The sequence below is a fragment of the Drosophila hydei genome, unplaced genomic scaffold, assembly GCF_003285905.1.
Source record: "Drosophila hydei strain 15085-1641.00,03,60 unplaced genomic scaffold, DhydRS2 tig00000131-arrow-arrow-pilon, whole genome shotgun sequence".
Taxonomy (NCBI): domain Eukaryota; kingdom Metazoa; phylum Arthropoda; class Insecta; order Diptera; family Drosophilidae; genus Drosophila; species Drosophila hydei.
The window spans coordinates 268,996-280,250 of NW_022045671.1; the positions used below are offsets into that span (position 1 = coordinate 268,996).

At 44.2% G+C, this 11,255-nt stretch overlaps 1 protein-coding gene across 1 annotated transcript; it reads left to right on the forward strand.

Moving 5' to 3' along the window:
• The first annotated feature begins 1,929 nt into the window (after nt 1-1,929).
• LOC111597238 (pancreatic lipase-related protein 2) lies at nt 1,930-6,551 on the forward strand. The gene is made up of 3 exons (XM_023311832.2): nt 1,930-2,570; nt 4,666-5,570; nt 5,629-6,551. Exons 1-3 carry the CDS (start codon nt 2,453-2,455, stop codon nt 6,217-6,219), a joined length of 1,614 nt encoding a protein of 537 aa, XP_023167600.2. The 5' UTR covers nt 1,930-2,452; the 3' UTR covers nt 6,220-6,551.
• The last annotated feature ends 4,704 nt before the right edge of the window (nt 6,552-11,255 follow it).

Genomic DNA, 11,255 nt, shown 5'->3' on the forward strand with positions numbered 1-11,255 from the left:
CCGTTCTATAGAGTAATTAATATTTTTAGAAGCAGTTCGTACTCATTAAGTTAAGTTCCATAAGCAAAGAAGCATATCTAATTGTTAAACATCTTGCTATGAAGGCTGTTAGCAGCTTCGTAGCTATGAGCAAACGTAATAAGCTGAGTATAATAGATGCAGCTCGGAGCTACCTCAAAGAATTGAATCGGGGCTCAACAAATTTGAATCGAGATTGACAACAGGAGGCTCGTTTGTTGTTGACCTAGTGTTATGTTATTATGGCATTTGTTTTTTCTGTTTGCTGACGCCCTCTGGGGTTCCTCTGGTTACGTTATTCAATATTGAACTTTGGGACTATAAACAAGTGTGTGCGCGGACGTCAACGGCCTTATGTCCCTCTACGGAGACCATTATCTATGGGCCTCTCTGGAAAACAGATCGAAAAGTGCAATAAAAAAAAAACAAACACTGTATTGATTGAAACGCTGTAAACAAACGCCATATCAGCATGTTGGGCCATTAATAATACCTGAAGCGGAAAACATACGTAATACCCTATACGGGTAGTAAAAAATTGAATAGAATTTGCCAAGACATTCATATCCCAAACAACTTTCGAAACTAATTTCCACCCAACTCTCACCTAGAATGTTCCAATTCAAAAAGGCTTTGCTCAATCTACCTATCAATAACCTGTAGAAGTTTTAGACTCCTCCATCTATCTATATTTATAGATAAGAAATAATCGCTTTGGTTACAGCGACTTCTGGCTTCCGCCTTATCTAAACAGCAATATTTCCACTTACAGCTTTACAGGGTATCTCAGGTAATATTTCTGCCATAATCCGAGAATGTAAATCAATATATGTATGTATGCAGCTGCTAGCTAGATTGCTGTAAGTAAATAAAACTGAAACTGAGCCATTTTCGTTTCTATATACGTTCTATTTTTAAACCAATGTTAACCGTTGTACGTCGCTCCCCCAGCCCCTGCCCCGCGGCGAGCTGTATGGAATTCCCCTTTCGCCGCGTTCGTACGATTTGCTGTTGAAGCTCGGCGATGGAAGAGAGAGATTGCTAGAGAGAGATGAGCACAAACGGCAAAGCAAAGCCAAGAAGTAGATGAAGAAGAAGAATGATGTATGAAGCGATCGGTGATAAGGCAACTGAGCTGGTTTATTCTAGGCGATCTGGTCCAGCCAGCAGCTCCCATTGACGTCAATGGCGCATTGAGATCCTGGTGGAAAAGTCAAGCGACTGGCAGGCCGGTAAACACCTTTGCCAATGGACTTTGGACTGGCTGATTTTTGTTGTTCTGAATGCCGAATCCGTAACGGAACCAGATTACTGATAACAGCAAAGCCACCCGCCACGGATGGCAACTGCATTGAGCCCGCCCCGAATCTGGGAGGCGTGTCAGCTGTGAGCGCTTGACACAGTTTCCAATTCAGTTTTGCTTTTGTTTTGTTGCCGATTGGCAGGCGATAAGCGCGTTCCACCGTACAGTCATCTCTGTAGGCGGCGACATTATCTATGCCAATTCAAATTGTGTCTTTGCTTTGGCGTTTCATCACTTTTGCGCGCTTCTTCCGCTATTCTCCGACTTTGGGTTCGGGGCAGAAGCTTTAAGCTTTAGTTCAAAGCCATCGCGAGCTTTTGGCTAAGCGGCATTGCGACTTTGATCTTCGCTTGTCACGCTTATCGTGTTTAAAGTGCATCTGACAGCGACGTTGGCGTCGGCGTCGACATCGACATCGACGTCATTTTGTACTTTGCAGCCTGCGCTTTTCGAGATCGAGGGAGGGGTGGGAGCTAGGTTTTGCAGGCAAAGCTTATCTTAGTGCCGTTATACCCCGCTCAGCTGCAGCGACGAGGCCGAAGCTCGAGTCGCCGTCGTCGCATACAAATTGCGTGCCGCGCAGCTGTTCGGCTCAGTGCTCTGTCGACCGTCATACGCAACGGACAGTGCGCGCAATTAACGGGACTAACGGGAGAATCATTTCTTCTTCTGCCTTTTGTTTTTCTTAATCCTCTCAACTGGCGCAACTGAAAGAAACGTGCCAAAAAACTTAAGCACAACTATATACTTCGAAACCAAAGTGAATGTCGAGTGCTGTGTGAGCGAGACAGATAAATTTACAGACAGATACTGAGTGAGAGGGAGAGAGAGAGAGAGAAGTGCGCGATTTATTGCCGATAAGATTAATTTAATTAAAAACAACAACAACAACGAGAACAACAGACATTGTCTTAGCTTCTTCAGTTAAGCTATCTATAAAAAAAAATAGATTTAAAACTTCGACGTGTGGTGTAAATGTGATTTAGTTTAGTTTCTGACGAAAATGTAGACAGGCTGCAACACAGTAGCAGCAACAGGTGAACAAAAGGTGAACAACAGGTGTACAACAAAAACGAGAACAACAACGAGAACAATTGGCAACGTGCAGAAGAATTGCCGAGGCGAACCAAAATGTACGTGGCCAACACAACAGGTGGCTTAATGCTGCAGACGATGCTCTACTTGGCCAACCACACGAGCCGCGCCGCAGTCAACACGCTGATTGATATGCCACCGGCACCCAAAAGTGGTAAGTGTTCCGACCAGATCGACCAAACGGGTCTATCTATCAGTTCAGACACCGCTATTGCCTAATCTAACCGACGAAATTGTTCAATTCGAATGGCTCTTAGCGGAGCTTTTCTATTTTTAGCTTGTGATTCCCTTTCGATAAAAAAGACAGTCAAGCCTATGGCCAGAGGCCTGTGCTCTAGCAATTCACACTTTCTAGTTCTCCCACTCAGCATACTTATTCTAGTTCAAATTGAATAGTTCCAATCGGGATCTACGAACCAGATACTTTTTCTAGTTTGAATAGGAAACTTCCTATCGGTATATGTGAACGAGATGCTTTTTCTAGTTCCAATTTTATATTGCCAATTGAAAATTTAGAACTAGATACTTTATCAAACTCAAACTGGATAGTTCCAATCTGAATCTATGAACTAGATACTTTATTGAGCTCTAATTTGATGGAATGGATGGAAGCAAGCTAGTTTTTCCAGCTCAAATTTGATAGTTCCAATTGGCGTATGAGAACCAGATACTATATCTAGCTAAAATCTATATATTTCCAATCTGAATTTATGAATACGATACATTTTCTAGTTCACATTTGTGAGTTCCCAATTCTATCTATGAATCTATGAACCAGCTACTTTATCTAGTTTCAGTTTTATAGTTCCAACTGGAATCAATGAATCAAGTGTATGATCTAGTTCAAATTTGATAGTTCTTTGATTTCTAATACTTTTTCCAGTATCCGTTTTTGATGTCTTCGCACTTTCCCCACTTTTTCTAGTTCATATCTTCTAGATCCGAACTTTTTGGATGTTTTCCCTGTAACTAAATATTTGAGTTCGCACCTTCATAAGTTTTTAATGAATAATGTATAGGGTCAAAGCTACAAAGTATCAGGTGATATGGTATGCCTATCAATGTATAGATAAAAAGTGCTAAGTTCTTATATAGATCTACCTATTCTGATAGAGGAAGTTAAACTAACGACAGATTCGACATTTCCCTGTCAGATCCGACTCGTACTATATATACTCCATATATGTATATATTCGAAATGAGTGTTCGCTCCATTAACACAACAAGTTTGATGACTAACCGATATAACACTTACAGCAATCAGTTACACATAATTGAGAACTTTGAGTGACTTGCTTATAGTGCGACTTGAGGTGATTATTGAGTACGTAAAACAAATTGGGACTGACTTGGGTTCAGGGAAGTCTCACATGGTCTTCAAAGTACAGGGTGTCTGTTGGACGACTACTAACAGCTGTTACTCGCTCTCGCTTAGTGTTTGCACTCTCTACGAGAAAGAGAGAAGCATTTCAGTTCCATTTCCAAGTGCTTCTTTAGCATACTGCTCAGCTATTCCTACCTAGCTAGTTGGGTCATTCAGCTCGATTGCCAGACAGAAAGTAGTACAGCAAATAGATTTTCCCAATAGACATTCAATGGATATGCTAACGAGATCGGACAAGACTTTGGCCCTACGTCTTCACCTCGCACAGAAGTTTGAAAGTGTGCCAAAGGCGAAAGCGTGATGATCAACGGAAATATGATGGAATATAGAATATCTGAAGTAGAAAAAACTTGAAGTACATTTAATGAAAATCATTAGACAATGATGACAATGATAACTTGGCATTTGATCAATTGATCAGTTGATCATTCGATCATCTGATCAGTCGAGCGAATTTCAAGTGCCACGCAACATTGCGCAGCTGGAAAAGGAAGTCAATAGGAAATGTTGCGCTTGATGGAACAGTCAATGACATCTTTAATTGGCTAACAGTCAATTAACAGTGACTAAGAACAAGTGTAGATCGCCGGCAGCCTGAGGCTGTCTAAGGGGTCTAACAGTTACTTAACATTTCACTGCTAGGGAATGTTAATCTAACATTTTCAGTAAGATGTGCCTTACCATGGCAGACATCCATAACATGCGCAGCTTTTATAGATTCTGTTAGATGACCATGTTAACAGAGAGTTCTTAAGACAGCCAATAAATGTTAATAACATTTTCTAGCTGTTATTTCTCTTAACATAGCACACTACTGTTAATAACATTTATATCTAATTTGATCTCGTTTTGCTCCACTTTGCAGACATTAACGAGGTGAAATGCTTCGGCGTCTACGGCTGCTTTCCGATCAATGGGCCGTGGAACACGGTGACGCGTACGATCAGCGTGCATCCGCAGAAGCCGTCGGAGATCGAACCGCACTTTACGCTGTACACGGAACGCTCCATGGAGCATGCCAAGTACATTGATCTCAACGATCCGGACAGCGTGCAGGCCATGGGCATCAATGCACTGGGGAAGCTCTACTTGGTGGTCCATGGCTACTTGGAGTCGGGCGGGATACCCTGGATGCGGGAGATGGGACGAACGCTGCTCAATGAGTGTGCGGAGGGCGAGTGTGCTGTCATCATTATCGATTGGGGCGGCGGCTCGAGTCCGCCTTATGTCCAGGCCGTGGCCAATATACGACTCGTCGGTGCTATCACTGCCCACGTGATTCACATGCTGTACGAGGAGCTGCGCCTGCCCAATCTGGACAATGTGCACATCATCGGCCATTCACTTGGGTCGCATCTCTCCGGCTATGCGGGCTATCATCTGCAGCAGGACTTTGGCTTGAAGCTGGGCCGCATCACCGGCCTGGATCCGGCTGCGCCACTGTTCACGGACACCGACACAATTGTGCGACTCGATCGATCCGATGCGAAGTTCGTGGACGTCCTTCACACGGACGCCAATCCACTGATGAAGGGCGGCTTGGGCATCATTCAGCGCATTGGCCACGTCGACTTCTATCCGAACGGCGGCTTCGATAATCCCGGCTGTGACAAGAAGCTGCAGGATGTCATGAAGAGCAACCGCAAGAGCACATTCTTCATGACCATGCAGGAGTTCATTGGCTGCAATCACCTGCGCAGCGAGCAGTTCTTCATGGAGAGCATTTCGAGCAAGTGCCCCTTCCTGGGCATCACCTGCGACTCGTACGAGGTAAGTCCGGGAGTGATCTGTCTTCCGAGCAGCTAATCAGTTTTCCTTAATCCTGCAGAGCTTCAAGGATGCAAAGTGCATTAGCTGCGATGAGCCGGGCCACCTGTGCATGCGCATGGGCTTTCACAGTCAGCAGGACTATGAGGAGCAAATGTCGCAGGGTCTGATCAAGCCGAAGGATCCGCCGCCTGTCTTCTATATGATGACCAGCGATCATCACCCATTCTGCCGGGCACACTACAGGATAACGGTGCGTGTCTCAAGTCACGACGAGAGCACGCTGCATGGCGGCGAGATCGGCACCCTGTCTATTCGATTGCACGAGGAACGCAATAAGAAGAAGACAACGGAACGCATGAAGTTCTCCCCGAAGGCCATGTACTTTGAGCCGGGCTTCGATTACACAGCATTGCTGCCTGGCCGCGACTTGCAGCAGCCGGGACATGCCAGCGTCTACTGGGAATACCAGACGAATTTCCTCAATCCGCTCACGTGGCGCATCCTGTCCTCGCCGCGCATCTATCTCGAGTACATTCTGATCGAATCGCTCGAGTTGAGCGATCTGTATCTGAAGCTCTGTCCGCTGCACGAGGGTGCCATTCTGTCCGGTACGGAGAATATTCTGCATACGCACTACTGCAAGGACTAGCCCGACCCATTCTCCTTTAGCAAAAAATTCGATAGCTTTTCTCTGCTGCTCCCAAAAGCAGGCAACACAAATTGCTTAGACTCAGTTAAGACACTCCGCCAGCCGCTTGGTTTGTGTCTTGGCTGAAGGCTGACTCAATTAAGACACTTAACCAGTTCGTTTTGGCTGAGAACAGAATGTATGCAAAAGCTATCAACACACCCATACTTAGTGCCACTTGGCTTGTGTCTTGACTGAACGCAGTTTCAACTGTTCCCGCTTTTTGTGCTCAGCAGAGACACACACCCACACACTGAGCAGCATTTTGTATTTTATTATAGTATTCGCACTTGTCCCATAATTTATTCAAATTGCAGCGGAAGAGGAAGAGCACAATGTTATTTATCAATATATATAGATTTATATATATGTGTATATATAAATTATATATAGTTGTATATACATTTGCATGTCTAAGTGTTATTTATGCTTATCTAGCTTTTTTTTTCATTTTTTTTTAAACTTAATTAGCGTATTTATGTTAAGAAATTTATTTGAAATAAAAATAGAAGAGATCAGATGTATGTGTGGAGTTTTTCAGCTCTGTCAGTCAGACAGTCAATCAATGCGCCATTGAATCTATCAATATTTCTAACCATCCTGAGTGGCCTAGCCAATCAATCAATCAATCATTTACTTTACTTACTCAATCAATCATTTTATCTGAGTGTCAATCAATCAATCATGCTATATATGATACATCTAGATGCATGATTGAGCTCAGATTGCTCTAGATACATAGGAGTTGACAGCTCTAAATTGTTTACAGATTTCGAGCAATGTTTCTCTACATGTTTAAATATGTATATTGATATCTGATAATATATATATATATATATATATATATATATATATATGTATCTGTGACATATATATTCCAGCTTGAGTTGAGCTTCTTTGCAGTTGGTTCGCCCCTCAAGAATATGTCTTTAGCTCTCGCCTTATTTTAGGAAGCGAACTATTTAGCTTTATGATTCGAATCAGCTCTTGTTTTCTAATGAATTACACACACACATACACACCCATACATATATATATATATATATATATATATATATATATATATATATATATATATATATATATATATTATATTATATTTGTATATCCTTTAACTGTTGTTGTTGTTAATAATTTAAATGCTTATCTTGTCGTTAGCATCTATCGCATGTGTGTGTCTGTGTGTGTGTGTGTGTGTATGTGTGTGTATCTCTTTACATATAATTGATACTATCTGCATTTTGATTTGACTTGTTCGTTCTTCTCTCTTGGGTCTTACCTTTGCTGTTGTTGTTTTGGACATTCCACAGGTTGTTCCAAAGTTCTGTGTCGTCGCTTTGACTCTGTGGCATGCTGCATACAGCCTGGGCCGCCCTTGTCCAGCCACGCCCCCCACCACGCCGTTGCTGATGATCATGTTGACAATCTTTCTTACCGCTGTCTCTTCCTCTTGCGGCACTTCTCGGAATTTCACAACTGTTTCAACGTCTTTTCTTTGGGAAACCTTTTCTCGCGCTCCTCTTTGGGTCTGTCGCATGTTTTGGTTTCTTTCTTCTAATACGCGCGCGTATTCATTAATAATGTTAATCGATTTCGAATCAAACAAAAAAATATATATGTCACTTGTTGTGCCCCTGTCCCTACCCCTCTCTCCCCCTCCCCCCTCTCCCTCTCTTTGCCTGTCTCTCAATCCTTTTGGCTGCCTGTTTCTTTGCTGTAAATTGCTTGCAGCTGTGCCATGACCTCAGCTTCGCTTCCATCTTAATTAGTTGCTCACCTCCTACCCCGTCCCCCTTGCCCACCCCCTTCCTCCCGTTGCATAAATCAGCTGCCAAGCGCCGGCTGAGCGACATCAAATGCAACTCAAATCAAAATGTCATAACTTGCGCAGCGCCGACACAAGCGACAATACGTCAACATGCCACATAACCACACAGTCTGCCTCCCACCTCCACCTACCCCACCGGCATTTGGGTCTCTCTTTTAATTAGTCGCTGCCCGCCCCCACTTTACTTAACTGCCGCCCTCCAACTCTTTCGCCTGCACGTCGCAAACAAATCACATAATTATGATTGAGCGCAGCCAACGCCAGTCCTAGCGCTACCCCTAGCCCCCACCCCCACCCCTACCCCTACCTCTCGACCAGCTGTGGCGCATTTTGGGGCTTCGTTTATGGCGCGTGCATAAAAATAAATCTGTCCGGCTTGCAGCTGCCGTAATTGAATGCAAATGCCCATCCAAAAATACGCCTCATCTATTGAAGCGCCGCCCTTGCTCCGTCTCCCTCTCTCGCGCGCGTAGCGTGCAGGCGACAATCTGCTATAAATTATCGTGTGTAGGTGCCACAGCTGCCCCAACTACCTTCTTCAGCCTGCAGCCCCCAGCCTCTATGCTCCATTGTCTTTGCTGGCGATGCGTGGAAAACTAATTTTCCAATTCCCGCTCGCAGCTTCACCCCCCCCCCCCCCCCCCCTCACACTTTTGCCGCTTTCCTGTGACATTTATCTTGGGCACATTTTGATATTCATAATTTGTGGCGTGTGGCTCCGGCGTACTCCTTCTGGCATGTTGTTAAATTGCACCACGTGTTTTTGATAATGACGACATAATTATCCCAGCTCGTATCCCTGCAGCACAGCGCGTCACCAACTGCAGACTCTGGCCCAATCAAAGTGCTCTCAGTCAGTGCACTCAGTCAATCATGATTGATTGACCAGCTGAAATGAGCATAGAAAATGCATTGAATGGGAACAAGCAGCACTCTCAACTGCCTAAGTTCACTCAAGCTGTAACTATCGCTCAATCAGTCAATCAGTGATTCAGTGAGTTACTTATTCAATCAATCAATCAGAGCTTCAATGAGTCAGTCACTCAATCACTCATCCAGCATGTCAATCATTCACTTGCATAGTCTACATCAGTCAATCAGTCGATAAGTAAGTTAGTCAATCATTCAATCATGCTTAACATGTGCTGTTAACTGATGGTTAACAGCAAGGCCTTAACATTTTTTCTGCTATCCTTAACAGCTTTAAGGTGCTCTCAGCCTTGGCTGTTAACTTCGGCTTAACATTTGCCAGCCCACAAAGGACTCTTTGAGTGCGAGGGGCGTGTCAGGGCCAAACAAATGAGATGACAAAATGTGTAGGATTCCGGAGTAGAGCTCGAAACGCAAGGAGCAAAAGGAGCTGAAATTAATAACACAAAGAAACCGCTTGCGGTCATATAGAGCACTAATTTAAATATCATTAGTAAACAATTAAAACAAAAGGAGCTCCCTTGACAATGGCGGCATTATACCAAGTCCCTGTCAGCGCGCGACACGCCTACGGGCGGCGGGCGGCGGGCGGCGGGCGGAGGGCAACGCTTACATAAATGTCACAGAGCCCGGAGAGAAAACAGAGCATAATGAAAGCCAAACAAATCAAAGGGCGACGTTTCTGTATTTCGGGTCGTTTTGGCTTTGCGCAAAGTTGTGACAGGTCGCCGAGAAAAGGATTGCGAGAAGGACAAAAAGGAAACGGAAAAAGGATTTCTGTGCGCTTTGTTTTAATGCTTTTGTTGCTGGTCTCTGCGCTTAATTGCATTTCACGTACAATTTGTCAAAACACACACTGAAGACTCTCCTCGGGCGCTCTACCCCGATCACTCCCAGCAGCGCTCTACCCCCGCCCCCACAGGATAAGGCTGTGCTAACATATTTCTAATTTCTGCTTTCTAGTTTATAAACGTGCCTTATCTGCAGCCTGCGGCAATTCACATGGTCCATGCGGCTTGCAAACACGTGGCACCCCCAGCCTCTTGCAGCCAACCCCCTCTGTCACCCACCGTTCCTCCCACCCCCTCCTCTTGAACTGCGCAGCCGTCGCGACGCTCTCGACCGCAAATCACCTGATGCTACTTTTCCCATTGCCAACAATAACTGCTGCCACGCCCCGCTTAAGCACGAGGGCGTCCACCCCTACACGCCTCTCTCTGTCCCTCTCCCACTCTTTGAATCGCTCTGTCATAATGGCTTGGCTGGTTAGCTATACAATATGTTTGTAATATGATCCTGCGTGCTTGAGCATAATTTGTTATTTTAGCTATCGCATTATGCTACCTCTGCAGCAACCCCCACCCCTCCACCTTTGATTAAACTACGCACTGGGGTAATACAGACGAACGTACGCATACATATTTATACGTAAATGGATTTCTCGCAGCGGAACATCTTTTGTCAGCCAAAGCAAAACAACAAAAACAAAAAATATCGATTACATTCGCTGAAAACTTTTTGTCTGTATGCTGAGGTAGAAGAAGAAGCAGATGAAGAAGAGGAGGTGCAGGTGAAGGAGGAGGAGGAGGAGAGCCTGAGACAGCGCTCATTGGAGGCCCCAGGAATAACATAACCATAAATAAGGGTAATAAAATTGATGCTCAGTTGTCGCTGCAGCTGTCCTGCACTAAGAGCAACAAATAAATTGTTGCTGTTGCTGTTGTTGCTTTTGTTTTTTTTTTTGTTTTTGGCGATCGAGCAATACTCATAACACTAACTCACAGTCAGCAGGGCAAACAGCTACCAACTTTTAATGAGCTCTCTCTCTCTCGCTTTCCGTCTCCCTCACTCTTTCTCTGCTCATGCACAGTTCTCAAGGATGAGAATGCAGCTTAAAGTTTTGTGACGCAGCTTTTTAAATGCAGTTGCTGAGAAGAACTCCAAAAGTCAATTTGCCTCAATAGTAGTTGTCGCTGCATTTGCGTATTCTTTTCGCTCTGCGGCGAACTACATGTTCATTAATGTAAATGCCCTCAACTTATTCTATTTGACACAATAGCAGTTGTCGCTGTGTTATCTTAGCTTTTCGCCGCAGAGCGCAGAGTTCACTCATGAGACTTTAGTTCTGTGTCAAAGGTACACAAATTTAGTATTTGCTGTATTTATGCACACACATACATACATACATATATGTATAAAGCTTTTAGATAAAAAATATGTGAAAATTGCCTTGGGCTAT